We start from the raw sequence: 20,283 nt of genomic DNA on the forward strand, positions 1-20,283 counted from the left end.
GAGTAGGGAGTATAATCACCTCCACTAATCACCCATGCCACCCAAACCATGGGTTAATTAGATTCAAACTATTATAAATATTATAGTTTTAAAATATACCATTATAAATCCAATATTTGGAAACACGTCATTACAATGTCTTGAAATTATATCCATGCTATTACCGTTATAAATCAAACATATTTTGTAATGGTATGTATCCAATTTTTTGGAGATTTATAATATATTAATTCAAATTTCAGGAGATTCGTAATGGTATGATCTAATTTTAGTAGTATGATCTAATTTTAAGAAGATGTGTAATAGTATGGACCTAATTTGAATAGATTTATAATAATATTTTTTCAAATATCAAATTTGTAATAGTATATTTCAAAATGGTATGAATTTAATTAACCCGATTTTTTTTTTAAACGTGGTGTTTGCTGTCTGAGGCTCAAACATAGCACTGCCGCAGGATATGTAACAGATCGGGTCGATCACCACAGCTGTCCATGCCTACCAAAGCCAAACAAGGAAGTCCAGTCAACTTTGTCACGTCCTCCGTGAGAAGCTAGCCTCTCTCTGGTCTCTAACCTTGCAATCATGTACTACAGGTTAGGAGTTGATTAGTAGCTGGAGATGGGACAGTCACAGAGCTAGCTCGTGCCTGCATTCGTGCGTGATTTTCTCTTCCCCTCTCGTCACCTTCTTTGACTGTTGTCTCCAGCTAAGCTGTGCGTCTGTCAAAACGTGACTGTCCTCCGTGATTGGAAGTCACAATTAAGATTAGATAAAACGTGACTGTCATACAAAATATGATTAAAAAATAGGCGTTAGACCATCTCCAACAGCTACCTCAAATTTTTATCCTCAAAATACTATTACAGCATCCTCTATCACTATTACAGCATCCCCTATCACTAACACTGTAGCAGTACTGTATCACTGAATACAGGCTCCGCTGGAAATGAATTTTCAGTGCTACAGTACACCGCAAAAGTATTGTAGTACTGGAATTTGCAGATTTGGAGACTCCGTTGGAGATGGCCTTACATTTGTAGTAAAGTTTGAAAAAAAATGAGTCTATAACATACGCGGCCTAGCATGCGGCAGGTCTGCGACTATCTGGACGGCGAGGTGGACATGCAGGAGGCCATGATCGTCTTTGCGGATGCCGATTCCGGCGACTTCGGGTCACTGGCGTCCCTGGCATGGTCGTCGTGCGCGACAATGTCCGCAGGCTCCCTGCAGGGTGGTCGATGAGTGTTTTATTCCGATCAGCTTCTGCTCCTGGATTGTATGTTTGTGAAGCTGTTTGCCATCACAATGTATCAACTTGATCAGCCAAGCTTGTCTACATGAATGCCTGTTATTCTGTACTCCTGTATAAGTTGATGAGATGGTTACGATCCTGATTAGAAGTGTATACTACTAGTATGTGCCTTCTAGATTGGGACACCCTGGTATCAGTGAACGATAATTCAGAGAAAAACCTGGATCAGCAACTTCAATCTAAATAGTCAGATCACGCAACATAACATGTTGAGATAATACAGTCGAGAGATGTCAACTCGGATATACACGGGCTGTTCAATTGTCTACAAAATTACAAGCTTAGGTACATATGAATAGTTTGTGAAATCAAGTGGTATAATACGGTATAATACAAGCCTGGGTGTAGGTCATCTGAAAAGGAACACAAAAGTTTTTTTTTTCTTCCGACAGGCCTTAAGGAGAAAATGATAGGGCAACAATCCATGCCCGTTTGCCCAACAAACAGCGTGAAAGTAACTGATGCACAAGACACAAGTTTTGCATCCGCTGGAGAGAGATCTTCAGATGCCTTCAGCTGGTAAATTGTTCTGCACTCAAAAAGCCAAAGAAAAGGGCTCGATAAGACTCAACACAAGCAATTGAAATGTACTGATTTGGCAAATTAACAATACAAATCCCTTGAAGCAGGCATGGATCAAAGAAAATACACATTTAGAATGGAGAAGTGAGACTAGAGAATTAGCAGAAGAAACATGTCGAAAACAAGGTATCGGAAAGCATTCTGTCAGTTCACATAGACTTGAGTTACAACAACTTACAAGTTAAGTTTTCATTATAATACGTTATAAGCACATGGTCTTAGTGATCCAGACATTTGGTTTCCAAAACAACCAATTTCCTGAATTTAAATTAGTCAAGCTGCACAAATCACAGAAAATCCTCGATAAGTAGTCCATAAAAACCTACGCAGGATATATTCATTTAGGTGATTCATTCCTTTGGACAGACCATTCTAAGTTTCAAAAAAAGAATACAAACCTTGAAGCTTAGTAGGGCGGATCCGGATTAAATGCTAAAGATTCCCTCCAGATGAGTTCTTTTATATGTGCTTCTGTAAAGGATGGTTGCTCAAAATCAAAGCTGAAAGGTGCAGGGCAGGTGGGTTCTTCATTGATTTCATGAAGAGAAGCCAAGTATGGGTGATGCAGAGCCTCATCAACTGCATGAAAAGAAAGGTGTTGAGTTTATAGTAAAGCCAACACTAATAAAGTGGTTTGCATAATGCCACGTACCAGTGATCCGTCTGCTTGGATCAAACACTAGCATTCTCTCTAACAAATCGACTGCACCAGGAGACAAGTTGCGGAAGCGCAAGCGGAAGTCCTGCCTTGGGTACTGTGGTAGCTGTCTCATGTATCTTCGTGCGTTATCACTTCGAAGAAATCCCAGGCTTGCATCATCTGGTGACCCTATGAGCTTTTGAAAGGAAAAAAAGTTTGATTAATATGCATACTCAGATTCCAGGGGCACATTTTTAACTATGGGGAAAAGTACTCAGTTGCAAAACAAAAAATGAGGGAATAGTACTCAGTCGCAAAAGAAGGGGGGACAGTACTCAATCGCAGAAAAGGGGGGAACAGTACTCAATGGTGCTAAAATAAATGAAGTTAGCAGTATATCCTACAATAATCGACCAGGGTGTCTGAAAATGTTTGTACACTGCTGGAATATATCATTAGAAGAGAGGAAAGTCCACAGAAGCAAGAAGTTCAAATCTGGTGAACATTGTAAATTGTAACTACTTAAAACAAGAAGAAAAAATACATTTACAAATTTAGAGATCAAGTCATAGTAAAAAGTGAGTCTTACTCAAATGCACAGAAAGGAAAAAAAGATTTTACAGGCAGAATAAAGATGCGTTAATATCCTATTGTCTAGAATGGGCCAATCATGGTATTCTGTTAATGGAAAATGTTAACAAGCCCATCAGACAAACTTTACCTCAGTGATCAATTTTAATTGTTGGATGTAATCCCTTCCAGGAAACAGGGGTTGGCGAGTAACAATTTCACCAAGTATGCATGCAACTGACCAGACATCAATGGCAGCAGTATACTGTGAACAGTTCAACAGCAACTCTGGTGCCCGGTACCAACGAGTGACCACATACTCTGTCATGAGATCTGTCTCCGAAGTGGTCCTTGCAAGCCCAAAGTCTGCGATCTTGAGGTCACAATTTGCGTTTAGGAACAAATTGCTTGGCTTTAGATCGCGGTGCAATATGTTTGCTGAGTGCACATATTTTAACCCTCGTAGCAACTGATACAGGAAGTACTGCAAGGGAAAACATTGAATATATCATTGCTGCTAAGCTGAAATGTAGAAAAGATGCAGAACATCATTGAAACAATATAGCAAGAATGCAAAATACATGATAACCAACTTATAAATTTCCTCTAAAAAACTTATAAATTTGGCACAAGCAATATTTATTTGGATAATTGGATTATAATTTCATTTGATATGAAATAACTTTGGGACAAGCTGGAGCCAACATACCTGACAATGATCATCAGTCAATGACTGATTTGAGCGTATGATCTGATGGAGATCTGTATCCATTAACTCAGTAACAATGTACACATCATTAAAGTTCTCCCTACTTGGGGGGCGTATTACATCCTTCATTGCAAGGATCTGCGACCAAATGTTAAAATCATAACCAGACAAATTAGATCACAGGAACTTCATTGCTGAGTAGAAGTGTATAACATGGTTATAACACATGCATAAGAAATTTGTGAACAAATTGAAACCTCACTACTGCAAGACATGCACAAAAGTAGATAGAATCATCAGTAGAATCCTAACAAAGAGGTATCGATGGATGCACAGCTAAAACTGTAGGGTTAGCTGACCCCATTGCTTTTGGATGCTCCTTTAGTAAAATAAAAAAGCTAAAATTTTCCCTCCAAAAGAAGTCAAATTTGACCACAAAGCCGAATTGTGTGCGTATTTTGATCCCACATTCCCACTTCACTTCACATGCCACTCATGAGAAGACTAAAGATGAAGTATGGCTCTCCTTCCAATTTATAGAAATTCTACATAAGCAGAAGTTATGGTCTCAGTAAGACAGTTCACATCTGCCAGGATTCAATACATTAAATAGCAACTAACAAAAGCAGTAACTGTTCATCTTTTGCAAGTTACAACAGACATGACTGCATGCTGCAGCTATTTTCTTAGCAAATTGGCAATATAGCTTTTTACAGTGCAGAACAATACCACAGCTGTGAGCTTGCTATGACAACCTAAAGCGTGCGCACAGCGTACTGCCTAGAAGGTTTTGGACGAACAAACAAGGTAAGCCCTGAGGCCAAGTACTACAAGTCTAAAGCCAGTAATCACAAGAAATGTTCAAAGGCAGTTATTGGTAAAACACACATCACACATACGTTCTCGTGGTCCATGTGGCGAAGCAGCTTTATTTCTCTCAGCGTCCGCTTGGCATCGATGTGGTTATCGAACGCGTTGCCAATCTTCTTGATCGCAACCTCCTCCCCTGTCTCCGAGTTCACAGCCGCGCTACAAAGAGGGGACACAGCAAAAGAAAAGGCAAATTTATAAGCACATCTACGGCAAAAAAAAAAAAAAATGGCGCCGCTACTCATTTCGCCATAAATGTTTGCCTAAACCGTCACAAGCGCACCGAATCTACAAGCGCAGACACCACACGGCCGCAGGTAGAGCAAAGATAGCAACTCGATTTGACAGTTGACACCACCCGCGACTCGGGAGTCGAGGGGGGGCGGGGAAGGGGAGGGAACGAACCAGACAATGCCGTAGGCGCCGCGGCCGATGGGGCGGATGGGCGGGGCGTACTTGGAGGAGACCTCGAAGAGATTGCCGTACACGTTGTACAGCACGTAGCGCCCCCCGTGCGTCGCCATCCCCTTGATCTGCGCGCCGCCGCCGCCGGAGGAATCCATGGCTTCTTCTTCTTCTTCCTGGCAGCTCGCGAAGAGGGAGGAGGGGGAAGGGGAGGCTAGGGTTGGTGCTGCCGCTTGACCAGCGACTAGTCGTTGGTTGGGGACACTGGTGGGAGAAGCTTCTCCCTTTTTGACTCGGGCGGCGGCTGGGGAGAGGATGAACGGGGGAGCGAGCCGAGGAAGGAGGCCCTGCGTCAGCGTCAGCGCCAGCGCCGCGCGTGGGGCGGTGTTTCGGGGAAGGGCGAGGTATTTTCGCAATTTATTTTCTGATTGAGTAGTATTTCTATTTGTATTTCCTACGTGTCGTGTGATTTCCGTGTCATGTGCCAGTACAAGTAGAAAAGGTTGTATAAAAAAAATACAAGTAGAAAAGGACACAAGTACGGCATTACCGGAAAGAAATAGAAAAGTCGCGCTCTAGCGTTGAGAAAATAATCTCTAAATAATTTAGCGAGTGATATGTGTTTCTTGTCTAGCGTCACGTTGATTTAGATCAAACCGGTAACGTTCGTGTTAATAGTGTGGCTAGTTTTACTATAATATTTTATTATGATAACTTTTAGTTAAAAATTAGCATGTTTAATTTTTCATAAGGTTAATGTTATTTAATCACAAAATATATAAATTAGAAAAAGATACAAATTATGTTAAATGAAGAGAATTATTTATGATCTAAAATTGTACCTGAATTGTATATATATATATATATATATATATATATATATATATATATATTTTGGTTCGATTCGTAATATTTTGATCAACTGTCAAAATCGTGGGTTAGGTGTACGAAGTCCAACCAAAATCAGAATAGGTTTGTATTGGCTGCTGCTTGCTGGATACGACGAACTTGAACTATACGATACTTCTTAATCTATTATCTTAGTAAAAATTTAAAAATTTATTATTTTTATTATAAAATTTAATTATTAATTAATTGTATTTTACACGTACTCTTTATTTAGGTATTTAATTTTTATAATTTGATTTTTTTTCTAAGACTATATTTGATATGGATCTTTTTTCTATTATATCTCCAATTTCAATTGTTATGAATTTTATTTTATTTGGGCACTATATTTAGATATTTGGACTCCATAATTTTTAATTTTTAATTTAGCTATTTATTAATCGTATTTGATATGAACTATTTGGTTTAATCTATATCGCTAGATGTTCATAACAATAAGTGATTTAGATTTTTTTTCTTTTTTTAAGATTAATATGGTGATTTTGTGACCTTGAGAACGAACGTGATAGCTTCTTTTAACACTCAAATATTAAGATAATAAATTGTAAACTGATGGTTTTTGAATGAAAGGGTAGAAATATTCTAATGGGTGATTCTTAGCTTGTTGATGTGGCAATTAACCAACCTAACAAATTGATAATTTTCCCTTTACTCTCCATGAGCTAAGCTAAACATTGCATTTGAAAAAAAAAAAGTGCAGTAAGTGGTGTATCTCAAAATGCGTTAGACATAAGGCTCTGGAGGCTTCTTTGTCCTCAAATAGCTCTGTCCTTGAATGGCACCTCACTGTTTTTGTTGTACATTGCTCATGCGCTGAATTGCAATGATCTTCGTTGCGGAGAGGATCAATTACAGTCTGGTCAAGAACGCGGTAATTTTTAACGGTATTATTGCAGGGATTAAATTACCTTATGTAAAATTATCATGAAATTTTTACGTTAAAAAGACCATAAGAGTCTAGGCCTTTTGGAACTGGATGTGCACTCGTACAAAAGAAATGCATACCATGAAGAAAGGGTTTCATTTCTCCGGGGGAGTTTCGCAGTCTCTTTCAACTACCTCTGAGTCTCTCCTTCGCAGAAAAATTAAAAAAAAAACGACCTGTGTTTGCAGTGGGTCTGTCTGAAAGCATTTCCTTCTCTTTTCTTGGGGGGAAAAGTTTGTGTGAAAGCTCAAGGTGATGAACCTGAAATCACAAGCAATCTGAAACCACGGCCTTGCACCTTGAATCTGTAGTTCAGGTCAACAAGGACGCGTAGCTTCTTCTGACTCGTCGTACGGACTTTGGAACGGAGATTGTGTCATCCACAATAGTTATATTAGGAGGTGCTGGTGGCAGTAAATTCTACAAAAGCTATAATAATACCCCGCTTGTCAACTTTAACTATTCTTTGGAAGGTTTAAGATGATATGCCAACTGTGGATTGCCAACTTTTTGTCAATTTGTAAAGAGTAGACTCGATGAGTTTAGTAGCGAACGCGGCGAAGTTACGAAGAAGACTAATCTTCTTACTCCACCTCAGCTCTCTTCTTCTCCTTCAATTACAAAAAATAGAGGAGAGGCTTGAGGGCTACAGAGGAGTGGCGGCCGGCAGGGGGCCCTCTTGCCTTCCCTGATGATCCACCGCTGGATGAGTTGGCAGGTTGGTAGCGCGGTGTACAAGTCAACCCAACGTCCCAATAAAACAAATTAACCAACAAATAGAACTAAGCGACTCTCAAGCAACTTTTTCTTAAAAAGACTTTCTCGTACCTCCGACCAAACACCTCCTTATATAATAAGCGAACACATAAGCATCGGCCTTCGCGGCGGACTTACAAGTTTTTATCTGGTCTTGTACATCTTTTGGCTATATCTGACGATCCTGTCTTGCTCCAATATCTTTCTCGAAACAAGCTTTAGCTGCTCGAGTTCTGGAATGCGTCCATGTCCATCGTCATATATGGAGTTTTTTTATTTTTATATTTCGAAAATAAAAAAATTGTAAAAGTTGCCGTCCATATGAAAAAATTGCAGAAATTGGCTAATGTCGCATGTTGTAAGGGCGACATTCCAACGGACGACATATTTAAAAATAAAAAATACTTCATTGCATTGCCCTTAAAATTCAAAACACTATCGAAATAGACATAGAAAACTCTGAAAAATTTTGGTGCTGTAGAGGATAGTATGATCTAGTTTCAAAGAAATTCAGACAAAAATATGATCTATTACAATGATTGTACAATTAATCTAGATTATAGCATCCTCTATATTATATATTTTTTTAAAAAAATTATGATAATTTTGATAGTGTTTTGAATTTTGAGAGCAGTGAAACGTTGTATTTTTATTTATTTTAACCTCATCGCCCGTTCAAACGGATGCCTACTTTTGAATTTTTTTGATTTTCGAAATATAAAAATAAAAAAATCGTCATATATGGAGCTTCGTTCTTATCCGGCCCTGGTTTTGTTTGGGCTGATAACTGATATGGGGTAGCCATGTTTTGGGGCGTCTTTTGCGTTGGGTTTTGCTGCTTCTCGGCCTTTCTGCCTCTTGTTTTCCTATTTCAGCCCGCCAACAATTGCGATCCCTACCTCCACACGTCACCCGGACGTTGAGGACCGTCCGATCTGCTAGGTAGGGTAGTCAGCAGTTGTGATCGCTGGGCGTTGCCTGGAGGCAAGCCGCAAGCCCGCAAGGAAAGTGTCCGTCTCTTTTCCTATTCCTTATTTCTGGTTTGTTTTTGCTATGAAATACTATCATAATTGTATTATATGAAGAAGCTCAATTAAACTGTGAATTATGAAATTTTATTAACACGTAGATTGTGATAATCAACTTTAAGAATATAATAATTCATTTTTATTTTTTTCAAGTAGAATTTATAATCAGAATAAAAACAAACACGACTTTAAGGTCTATTTATTTTAGATTGGAATTTTAAAAAGCAACTTCTAGATTATAGATTTTAAAAAGCCAAGGATCCAAAAGCTTAGGGTTATTTGGCATGTTAGATTCTGAAGTGGGTTTGAATGTTTGCTTTCGTTACGTAATGTCCGTAATGCCTCATGTGAGACTTAACGTGCTGATTACAATGTTGGGTGACGGTGTGGATGGTGGCTGAAGGGGCCGCGACGTGGGTGGTGATCGGCGGGAGTCGGTGGTGAAAAGGGTGCGGCGGTGGCGGAGAGGGGGTGATAAGGGATGGCATCAGGGGCCTAGATACGTCTAGGAGGGAGTGATGGCTGGAAGGTGATCGAATAGATTAGAATGATGGGGAGTGAAAAAAAGAATAGTTTCAAATAGTAATGATATTAGTGGGTAATTCTTACATAGCTATGTGAGTACTTCTATTTTTTCTACCATCTTAGTTTATAAAAAATTGATAAGAGACAACTTATAAATTATGGCAAAAAAAGAAATTTTATTTATCTACTCATTTATTTTAACTTTTAAAAATGGCTTTTCAGAATCTCAAACTAAAATAAACTGGTATAACCGAAGCGAGTCGAAGAAAAGAACACCACATGCACACCTCGATTTCTTCTTTTGAGGTGGGATTTTGAGGAGAAGGAGAGAGTGTTTGAGAGAGAGAGGGAGAGGGGAGCTGCCCCTTTTGCTAAAGGCATCTGCGATGGCGTCTTGAGGAAGTGGATGGGGACCCGAAGTCAGCATGGCGGGTTCGAGCTCGAGGATGGTAGGGACGGCGGTATCGTTGGCGGCGGCAAAGCTACAGAGGAAAGCGTGCTCGGCCGCCAGTGTGGGAGAGAGAGAGAGATAAGCGGGAGACAAGAGATAAGAGAGAGAGAGAACGCGTGCGCTGTAAAAGAGGGAACACGAGATAATACAAAATCGAAATCAATGAAAAGTTCGGGACCAGCCCAGCTATGGGTGACGAACGATAATATGACCTATCACCGATGACTAGTTATAGATCTTTAGTGATGGATCACATTATGACCCGCCACTGATGATCTATTATTAGTGACGGGTTATAGTTTGGTCTTGATTTGAAACTATATAAGTGACGGGTCGTAACAAGATCTGTCACTAAAGGTTTTTAGTGACGGGTCCCGATGACCCGTCACTTATTTCGTATTTTCTTTATCTGTTTTTCATGTAATGGGTGTTCCAAATATCGGCCACCAAAATCGCGTCGTTGGATATCAACAATGTCGGATGCCCACACTGGCCCTACCATGGATGCTCCTCATCACAACACTACTACCCACGATTGGAGACAATCTGCCGCCAAACATTGTGCAAAGGAGAAGGCGAGCATGAGCTCGACTGGATGGAAGCTGTAGAAGCACCGGGCAAAGCAGATGGGTCTGAATGTAGAGTGTGAGATTATGTGTTGAAAAATTGATAATAATATAATCGGTGTAATTGTGAAATTGGTGGTGTTTTATCATTTCATGTGATGCTTTATCATTTCATGTGATTGATGATATGCATAAGATGATAATATGTTATTTGATATACTCTTAGTAACATAATTATAGAAGATGTGCATGTAATGATGATGCTCAGTAGTAGAAATTTTATAATTATATTTTTTATATGTGTAACATACTCGTATGAGTAGTATTGTGCATTTTGATGTGAGTCAAGTTTGTGAAACTTGTGCTCGAATCGGTTGTTGGTTTTGTTTATGTGCATGTGTCGTCCTGCGAGTAGACGTAGTCGGTGACAAGACTGAAACTAGGTTGAGGGAGGAACTGAGGTCAAAGCAATTAGGAGATCACGCGGTACGCGGTACGTTCGAGCAAGGGAGCGGTGTGTACGTGAAGATGATTATACTATAAGACATACACGGGAGATGTACATGCTATGGTGTGATAGAGAATTACACCTTGAGACGTGGACTATGGTGTAAAAGATCAGAGCGTCACGTAGGATTTGTCGTCAAAGAATTTATTCCACGATGCATTTATGCGTGTGTGCTATGGAATAAAAAATGGGACCGTTAGCTAATTGCCTTGTATATTAATGAGGCTAATTAGCTAGGATTAATGGTGTTGACGAATCAACAAAGGGCAGTGAGACATGCATGCATGCCTGTTGGCTGTTCGGTTGATTGAATAAAAAAGGGATTTGTGGCTGCATGCAGGTGGCCAGTCGGTGGTGTGCAGGCCGGTTGGCTGCTGCGTGGGCGTGGTGCGCAAGGCCCAGGAGGTGGCCGACCGGTGCAGAGGTCCATGTGGACCGAGCAGGCTGCAGGCGCGGCCCAGCGCACACAGGTGGCGCGTGGGAACCAGGCGGGGTGCGCGGCCCGTAGGACGAGGAGGCCCATGCGAGACGTGTCGATCTGGAGTCCTTGCCGATGTGGATTCGATCGGCTGGGCTGGGTAATAAATAGTGGAGTACGGTGCCGATTTGGTTGGTGCTGTGCGAGAACAGAGCCGACGGGAACAGTACCCGAGGAATAGGGATTAGAGTAAAACTAATCTAGCATAGGGGATTTCGAGGGAACCGTTTTTAGGATACTTTGTAATGCATCTTGAGAATTCATCCATCCAACGAAGATTAAAGTCGAGTAAGTTTCTCTCCGTGTTTATTGCTTTCGTTGTTTCGCGGTGATTTTCGCTGTAGCTTTTTAATCGTCGCAATTTGCGTTGGTTGGATCCATCCAAAATCATCGTTAAGCATCAAAGTAATATTATAAAAAGTTTAATTGTTCAAATTTTTTAATTCTTGTAATATTTATATTTGTTCTGTTTTCATCACAGTTTTACTTGCGAATTTCATATCTTTAAATTCATATATCCGATTGACTTAATTCTTACGATAATAATTTTGTATGATTGTCTATTTCCTATAACTTTTTAGAGCAATCTAATGGCTAGATTTTTCTAGATATTGTTTTTATGGCATGATAGCTATTTGTTTCGAATTGAATTTCGTATCTTAGAAAGCTAAAGGTCTAAAAGCTTAGGGTTATTTGGCATCTTAGATTCTAAAGTGGGTTGAATGTTTACTTTAGTTGTGTAATATCCGTAATACCTCATGTGAGGTTTAATGTGCTAATTACAATGTTAGATGACAGTGTGGATGGTGGCTGAAGGGGCCGCGACGTGGACGGGTATAGAGCGGCGAGGAGGGGGCGATGACAATGATCGACGGGCGTCGATGGCGAAAAGGGGGCGGCGGTGGAGGAGAGGGGTGATAGGGGATGGCATCAGGGACTTAGATACGTCTAGGCTGGAAGACGATCGAATAGGTTAGAACGATGGGGAGTGAAAAAAAATAGTTTTAAAATAGTAATGATACTAGTAGCTAATTTTTACATAGCTATGCGAGTACTCCTTCTTTTTCTATTATCTTAGTTTATAAAAAATTAATAAGGGACAACTTATAAATTATGGTAAAAAAATTTAATTTATCTACTCATTTATTTTAACTTTTAAAACGGCTTTTCAGAATCTCAAACTAAGGGAGTCGAAGGAAAGAACGCCGCACCCACCGCCTCCTCCTCCCTAGCCCCTCCCGCTTCCTCCGTTTCCGCCGCATCACATACTCCCGCGGCGGCGACAGCCAAATCGTACGGGGCGACTCGAGAGGACGTGTGATCCGCGGATCACGAAGGAAGCGATCCCATCTCGATTTGGTTAGGGTTTGGACGGATGCCGCCGCCGGAGCCGCAGCACTGCGGCGCGGCGGACGCGGGCTCGAGTGGAGGAGGGATGCCGCCGCCGAAGCAGCACCGCCGCGCAGAAGGGATTACGGGCTCGACCAGCGGTGGGGTGTCACAGAGGCAGCACCGCGCAAAGGAGGTGGCGGTGGGTAAGGGGGGCTTGGTTCATGAAGAGACGACGCCGCAGAAGCTCCGCCGCGGGAACGAGAAGGCCGGCACGGTCTCGAGAGGTGGTGGGGCACTACTCAGGAATCGAAAGGAGGAGAAGGCGAAGATCCCTTCTCTGCTACCGAGTCGGATGCCGGCCACCACCACCATCACACAGGCACAAGCTGACGGAGAGAAGAACACAGAGAGTAATGCATCTGCCGCCAGCAGTGATTTCTCCCTGCGGAAAGGTCAGCAGTTCAATGCACTAAGCTCCCGCTGTTTCGCGTCGTTGGATATCAGCAATGTCGATGCCAACGCTGGCCCTTCCATGGATGCTCCTCATCACAACGCTACTGCCCACGATTGGAGAGAATCCGCCGCCAAGCATTGTGCAAAGGAGAAGGCGAGCATGAGCTCGAGTGGATGGAAGCTGCAGAAGCACCGGGCAAAGCAGACGGGCCTGAATGCAGAGATACCGGGAAAGGAGAAAGTGCATAAGGGCTCAATACTGCAAATGCACCAAGCAAAGCAGGAGATGGGGCCCTCTCGGCTACGACGTGATCTACCGGGCATTCGAGTCCGCAGGGCTGTCGGCATAGCGACACAATTAGTCACTACCGGAGAGAAGCACACCAAAAGTAACAAATCATTGCCAAGGAATTCCTCCCTACGCACAGCCAGTCAACAGCTCAGAACAACAAGCAGCTCCCGACGTCTCGATGCCAAAACCTGTCGTTCCTTGGATGACAACAGCACTGCCCAGGATTGTAAAGAATCTGCGAATGAGAATACTGTTGTACATGTCACGGAGGGCAAAGATTTACAAGAAGCGAACGATGCAATACAAAGGCTGAATGATCTGGGCTTGGGAGAGGATATCAGCGGTGACGAGTACTATGAATACTTAATGCAGCTGCCTCGTGATCCTGTTGTTAATCCTTACATCAAACTGGACGATGAGCAGATGACTCTCCTCTACGCTCGCCATGCACGTTACTACAACAGATACAAGGACTTCCCTGAAGAGATAAGACGTTTCGGGTACTTTTGGAAAGATGACACCTTAGATTGGTCCTTCCCCCCTGATCTCTGCAGGCTTCCAGACCTGGATGACTACCAACGTCTAGTCCCTCGAAATTATGTATGTATATACATTGATGCATGAATAATTCTGCAATTATTTATTTGTTTTTGTGTTCCATTGTGTCAGTATGACTGATGGGTAGAATCCTACATAATAGTCTCCAGATCTATGATTCGATCACCATTTTAGTCAGAATTTCAAGTCATGATATATAAACGATGAAAAAAATCTTTGCGGGATTTCTTCGCTGTCTCTCTTTGCAAGTAAAAAGATGTTTATTTATTTAAGGATCCAGATTTTAGACTGATTTACAATGTGTTGTGGATGAGTTCATGCTACATCTACTGAGCTTTAATATTTTTTGACTTACACAAAATATTTCACAGTGTTGCTGGAAAATGAAGCCCATCAATTTATCAACTTATATGATAAACTCACTAGTTTGACTAATTCAAATATATTGTCAAGTCATGACCTGTTCTTTCTGTTTCATGCTCCTCTATCTGCTCACTACCTTCTATTTTCTTTATGAAACAATCTTAGGTATTTCAGTATAGAATGGTACTGTGATTACCTCTAAACGAATTTGTTTAAAAAGAACTAACTAAATTTTGCTTCCACTTTTGATGAATACCAGTACACCTTTTCTTACACTCCTTTACAAAATCTTGTTTAAAACAAAATTAGTTCTTGTATCTTCAAGTTCTTAGTTCAGTTTAATCTATTATTTGTCATCCCCCAAAACTTCCTAAATCATAGGTTTCCTCTTCCTTTTCAATGTAGGCTGGTTGTGAGTATTTCAATTGGGATCAGTACCGCATGCATTTTCACAGCTATGAGGCTGAACTAGAATATCTCAGTTACTACAAAGAATTATCAGAAAAACTGAAGGTATGCTCAATGAAGTCAAGCAAAGCTTAATATTTTGTACAACGCTTTGAATTTTTACCGGGACTAACAACCTTTTAATCTGGAGACAGTGGATGGAAGATTATGTCCTGATCGAGGTGCCATCTCTTAAGGTAAGTAAGACCATACAATAAAGATCATGGAATGACGGTGTGTATATTTGTTGTAGCACCATATTAACTCTGTTGTTTAGTGGGGAAAGATAAACACCAGAGGAGCCTATCAAGCAATAAAGATCGCAACTGGCTTTTCCAAGATCACTCCCAATTTGGCTTATACTGGCTTCAATGTACGATCCCTATCACACACGCTAATTTAATTCAGGGGGGTTGTAACTAACAATTTCATTTGAATCAGGAATGTGAAGAAAACTTGTGTTTTGATGCTTTTTGGCTCAAGGACTTGGATGGTGTGTACTTTGAGATTTGGCTGCGGGTCACTAAGCAAAAGGTTACTCAGCACCGTTTCCCAGTCTTTTGCTTGTGTTTATGAATGTCGTATATTCTTAGTAGTGATGCTTTTTCCCAACGATGCTCAGAAGAGTTTCAGAGATGCTTTGGAGGAAGTTTACAAACTGGACAAGTTTCCATTTCGGCAAAACAGAATGAAATATGCGCTGGACAATGACTTTTCGGACATGGAAACAGAGGTAAAACTGTTGTTCCTCACAGATAATTTGCAAATTCATAACGTATCTTCAAATTTTCATCTGTGTTTTTATGATAATCTCTTTGGTTTTTTGTCATTTTCAGTTTCATACTTGCACGGCAAGTATTACCAGTGATGTAAGTATTGTCTTGTGTATCTAACATTCAAGTTGAATCCATTGGAATATGTCCTTATATTTGATGACACGTACGTCTGCCTACCTTAGGTTGCAGAGGATAAAGCTCATGAGTTGATTATAGAGGCAGTTAAAAAGCTGGTACTTCACTTCATGAAATTTCATCTGCATGCTTGTTTTAAAGATAGTTTACTGAAGTGCAATTCATTTTTTTCCAGAAGGAAAGACCAAAATTCTATGAGCATTATATCCGAAAGAAGATAGCTATTGCCCAAGCTATTGGTTTGATTCCCACGGTAGTATCTTAATTTTACTGATAAATGCTGAAATATTTTACATCTTATTGTTTTTTTACAGCATGTTATTGTTGTTTACCTAATAACAAATGGAGGATGTTAATATTGCCATCATGCTATTTATTGGAATTCTATACTCTGTCTGCTGCTATTTCCTTATTTCCTAGAAGGTTATAACTCTAAAGCCTGCCTGATTCTCGAATCAAGATCTTGGTACTTTGGCCTAGGTTATTATAACCTCGAACTGCAGGCATAGTAAAAGAAATAATTCAATCTGCTGCAAGTGCCATCTTAATCGATTGGAACATTTATGCATACTACAAATTTATTTCTGTCAAAGTTCAAGGTTGATTTTGCCATCTGTGATTGGCCACAAATAATAAAAATCTAGCATTTTGCCCAAGTTATTGCATTACATCGTACTGATGCTGATGTGTTCCATATTTCAATCATATCTAAAGCTTCACTTGCAGTTCACAGAAATCTGTATAGCTGTCTGCCCTAATTATACTAGATGGATGCTCCTTATTGTTCTTCATGTGCTACACGTAGCATATATAGGCTATGATAAATTTTGGAGCTTGTCATAGTCAGTACAACATTCTTTTCTGTTAAAGAGCATGTTCTCCAACTTCGAAAATACCAACGCGATGCACTAAGGAGAGCTCTCAGAAGACCAATTTGGCTAAGGACCGTTCTTGTATTACCGTTGTACCAAAGTGTAGCAAAGTTCCTTTGACCTAGAATCATGGTATATGTGTGTTATCGTGAAACTCGTTATTGATGGTTGTTTGCTTTCATGTACAGGTTGAGCAAGCATCAGCAGAGTCAGGGCAGCAAGTGGATGTTTGAAGGAAAAGGGTGGCAGCCAGAAAGTGGATTAATGTTTCCTACAAACTTCCTCAGGCTATAGATATGTTTGCTACGCTTATGTTTCCGACACACGAGAATACCTGCGATGCGATTGCGTGCCTGAATTTGAGATACTAAGTCAACGTTGTAACTTCAGCATCTACCATATATGGCCCAACAACCCGTTTGATCCAGTGGCCGGTGATCTTAGTCCTTTCATGTATGCCTAACTGATTTGGAAGCCCTAATTGATTTGAAATAGCGTCGTTATCGTGTAAACGTGGTGTGGTTTCGTGATTCTTGCCGTATGCCGCGTCCGCTCGACCTGACGGCAGCCCGGCTTAGCCTCGGTTGGATCAGATGCTCGGGGCAAGAATTCTCCAATGTGTTATCTATATTCGCTGTAGTAGTTGCTTCAGATGGTTCGCTGTGTCTAGTGTTCATCGACGGTCTTGTTTAGTACCCCTCCGTTCTCAACAGACGTGGCGTAGGAATGCTAGCAGTCAAACACTAGAAGCTTTGACCACTTATATAAATGAATATTAAGTCAGATTTGTCATAACAAATACTTCTATACTTTTCAATAACTTTTTATAGTAAGTGCTTAGAAAAAGTAATTGTCAAAGGTATGTATCCGTGACCGTGTCGATGTTATGAACTACGAGTAAAATATAGTAATAATTTTCTCTAGAGGAAAGCAGTATTCTTTTTTTTCTGCACATTTTGTTGCTATATATCATATCACCATTAGCAACTGCCAAATAAACCGACCGAAATATTATATGGTCAATTAGGTTTGGTTTATATTTTCAGTTTGGTTAATTTGCTTTTAATAACTATGAAACCGAGATATATAATTTGGCGTAAAAGTTCTTCATAACCGACCAAACGAACGGAACAATCACCATTGCCAACCCGAATCAGATACTAACCCAACCTATTGTCAGGCCTGTCCGTCTGTCTGTTCGGGGGGCCCAAATTCTGCCAAAAGAGATTTTATTTATCTATATATTTTCAAGTTAAAAAAATTGCAAAATTATATTTTTTTATTTTGAAAAATTACAAATATATACATATGTCGCTCATTAGAAGGATGGCAAGTTTAAAAATAAAAAATGTTATGGTTCAATGCTCTACTTCATATGATTTTTTCATAATTTTTTATAACTATTTTGATAGTATTTTAAATTTTAATAATATTGAAACACAATATTTTTTAAACATGTCGTCTGTTCGATCGAACGACAATATGTTTTTGCTGTCATTCCAACGGGCGACAGGCGTATAGATTTACAATTTCAAAAGGAACCTATAGTTTTGCAATTTTTTAAATAAAAATATATAAATAAAAAACCTCGCCAAAAGAAGCATTCCACGCTACGCTATTTGTCCAGCGGGAAGAGAAGCCGGCTCTGCCCCGAAAACCCCGACGCGGTGTCTCTCTCTCTCTCTCTCTCTCTCTCTCTCTCTCTCTCTCCGTTTGTGTGTGTGATAGAGAGGGAGTGGGGTTTCTCGGAACGCCGCCGTTTGCCTCCGCCGCCGCATTCATCTTCCGCTCCAGCGGCGAGCTCCTGCGGTTCCTGAGTTCGGCGCGCCCTCCCAGACGACCATCGCAGCAACCCCGATTCTCTCTACTCCAGCGCGCTGCTTAGGTAACCACCACAACCACCTCCTCGTCCTCGTCCCCTCCTCTCATTTGGTCGCTTTGATCGGTTGAAAAGTTCTGAACTCGTTACGTACCCGATCAATCCAATACAAACAACCAGAGATAGATTGGTAAACTTCACAGGGTACAAGTGCTTGGGACACAAATTGAGAGATAGAACTGGGGATTAGAGCAGCGGTAGCAGTGATTAGGGAACAGGAAGCAAAGCATGGGGGAGGAAGAAGGATCCGTTCCGTTCGTTCTCTGTTGGTTCCTTCGCTTCCACGATCGATCTCGCTTCATGCCCACGTTGCTGTCCAAGCTGGGCCTTGCCCATTGGGAGCCCAAGCCCAAAGCCGAAGAGAGAGTAGTCTGTGACATTCCTCCCCTAGAGCTTCGGCTTGTCCGAGCCGATGACAAGAAGGCCGTGAAGACACCGAAGAAAAATTAGAGATGCCAGGATCCCACGGTACTTGCAGTTCCTTGATGCCAGCAGTTGATTTATAGGTCCATGGGGTCAGTTCCTTACGATGGACATCATGCTTGATGTTCAATTTACACCCAGCATTGCCGCCTGAAAAGACATCCTGTAGTGCACCTCCAATTTCTGAGAGTGTCATCTGCAACCTGCTGCTACCCTTTGTGATTGCAAGGGGTGCACAAACAATCTTCGGCCCAATGCTTGCACCGATTATTTTCCAGCTTGCATATTCGGTTCCAATCCTCTTTTCTTATCACAATTTGATTGTGGAATGCATCAACGATGCAGCACAGGGCCCGTTTGCTCGGTCTCTCCAAGCTCAGCAGATGTTCATTCAACATATCTACCAATAGATGTCCATCAATCAGAATTCCAAAGACATCAAGAGTGTGCATAGGAATACTGATTTTTCTTCCATTTTGCCCGAATGCTGTGGCGTTAGGAGCTTGTAGCTAACATACCTTGGCATTGTCATGTAGCCGGCTCTAAAAAGGATTATAACACTTGCTTCATCAGTTAACACAAGGTTGTGCTGTACTTTAGAAGCATAGCAACTAATCTCGGCAACGTGGCATTTAACTTCCCCTTGCGCCAGAAATAACTGGAAGCATGAGAGGACAGCTCCTTTAGGATAAATCGAAATTTCCATTTCTTTGTGCAGCCATACAGTGATACTCATATTGCTCAACATCTGCACCATAACCATTCTGATGATCTCATCTCAAGATATATTACCTTTATGAATTAGCCTGTGTAATACTGAAGTTTGAAAAAAAAAGAGAGAAGTTGACCAAAATTTTGACTTTTTAATCCGTCGCTCGGATGGCCGATCGGGAACCGCGGTTGCGTTCATCTCGTCGAGACGAACTCATTTTGCTATTCATATGTCCGTTTCGGGCACTCTGGGACCCGTAGCGAGTCCAAAAAAATCTAGACCGTTCGTTGTTTTGAAAAAAAAAATAAGTGCTGGATGGATCGGTCCTCAACCCGATCCATCCAGACACTCGAGCCGTGCATCTCTCTCGAACTCTCTCTCTCCCTCTCGTTTCTCTCTCTCCCCCGGCCGCCGCGCTGCCGTGCTCCCGCGCTCCCGCGCCGGCCGCCGCAGCCGGACGCTGCACCCGCCGGCCGCGCCGCCCCCAGCAGTCGCAGCCCAGCCGCCAGCCGCCGCGCCGGCCGCCGCCGCTGCCGCGCGCGCCCCTGCCGCCGCAGCCCGCCGGCCGCCGCTGCTCCGCCGTGTGCCGAGCCGCGCCGCCGTGTGCCGAGCCGCGCCGCCGTGTGCCGAGCCGCGCCGCGCCGCCGTGTGCCGAGCCGCGCCGCCGGCTGCTCCTCTCCCTCTCCCTTGGTGTGCCGCCGAAGCACCCAGCCGGCCGAAGCGGCCAGCGACGCAGAGCAGAGAAGAAGCCAGGAAAGAAAAGGAAGGAAAGAAGAAAGAAGAAAAAGAAAAAGGAAGAAGAAG

At 41.7% G+C, this 20,283-nt stretch overlaps 2 protein-coding genes across 3 annotated transcripts; one reads left to right on the forward strand and one right to left on the reverse strand.

Moving 5' to 3' along the window:
- Positions 1-1,476: 1,476 nt before the first annotated feature.
- Positions 1,477-5,498, reverse strand: LOC133907294 (mitogen-activated protein kinase 6). 2 transcript variants are annotated; one of them, XR_009907945.1, is made up of 8 exons: positions 5,092-5,498; positions 4,716-4,845; positions 3,817-3,954; positions 3,259-3,591; positions 2,550-2,733; positions 2,296-2,476; positions 2,076-2,175; positions 1,477-1,844 (listed from the first exon to the last, which is right to left on the reverse strand). XR_009907945.1 is itself a non-coding variant. In XM_062349292.1 (7 exons), exons 1-6 carry the CDS (start codon positions 5,247-5,249, stop codon positions 2,304-2,306), a joined length of 1,116 nt encoding a protein of 371 aa, XP_062205276.1. In that variant the 5' UTR covers positions 5,250-5,497; the 3' UTR covers positions 1,477-1,844; positions 2,296-2,303. The 2 variants fall into 2 exon arrangements, 1 of the variants encoding a protein (XP_062205276.1); XM_062349292.1 differs by lacking the exon at positions 2,076-2,175 and having other exon boundaries at positions 5,092-5,497.
- A 6,960-nt stretch (positions 5,499-12,458) lies between these two features.
- On the forward strand, positions 12,459-16,977 carry LOC133907293 (uncharacterized). Its single transcript, XM_062349291.1, has 10 exons — positions 12,459-13,914; positions 14,641-14,748; positions 14,838-14,879; positions 14,960-15,055; positions 15,124-15,216; positions 15,305-15,415; positions 15,519-15,551; positions 15,641-15,691; positions 15,769-15,846; positions 16,654-16,977. The coding sequence occupies exons 1-10, from the start codon at positions 12,613-12,615 to the stop codon at positions 16,696-16,698; spliced, it is 1,959 nt and encodes a 652-aa protein (XP_062205275.1). The 5' UTR covers positions 12,459-12,612; the 3' UTR covers positions 16,699-16,977.
- Positions 16,978-20,283: the final 3,306 nt, after the last annotated feature.

The sequence above is a fragment of the Phragmites australis genome, chromosome 24 (genome assembly GCF_958298935.1).
Source record: "Phragmites australis chromosome 24, lpPhrAust1.1, whole genome shotgun sequence".
Classification (NCBI taxonomy): domain Eukaryota; kingdom Viridiplantae; phylum Streptophyta; class Magnoliopsida; order Poales; family Poaceae; genus Phragmites; species Phragmites australis.

Excerpts from the sequence above, each read along its gene's own strand:
- LOC133907293 (XM_062349291.1), top strand. The coding sequence starts at position 12,613 with ATGCCGCCGCCGGAGCCGCAGCACTGCGGCGCGGCGGACGCGGGCTCG. Across the intron at positions 15,056-15,123 it reads TGGCTTATACTGGCTTCAAT|GAATGTGAAGAAAACTTGTG; the intron begins GTACGATCCCTA and ends CATTTGAATCAG. Across the intron at positions 15,416-15,518 it reads TTTCGGACATGGAAACAGAG|TTTCATACTTGCACGGCAAG; the intron begins GTAAAACTGTTG and ends TGTCATTTTCAG.
- LOC133907294 (XM_062349292.1), bottom strand. The coding sequence starts at position 5,249 with ATGGATTCCTCCGGCGGCGGCGGCGCGCAGATCAAGGGGATGGCGACG. Across the intron at positions 2,734-3,258 it reads AATTAAAATTGATCACTGAG|CTCATAGGGTCACCAGATGA; the intron begins GTAAAGTTTGTC and ends TCCTTTCAAAAG. Across the intron at positions 2,477-2,549 it reads TCCAAGCAGACGGATCACTG|TTGATGAGGCTCTGCATCAC; the intron begins GTACGTGGCATT and ends CTTTTCATGCAG.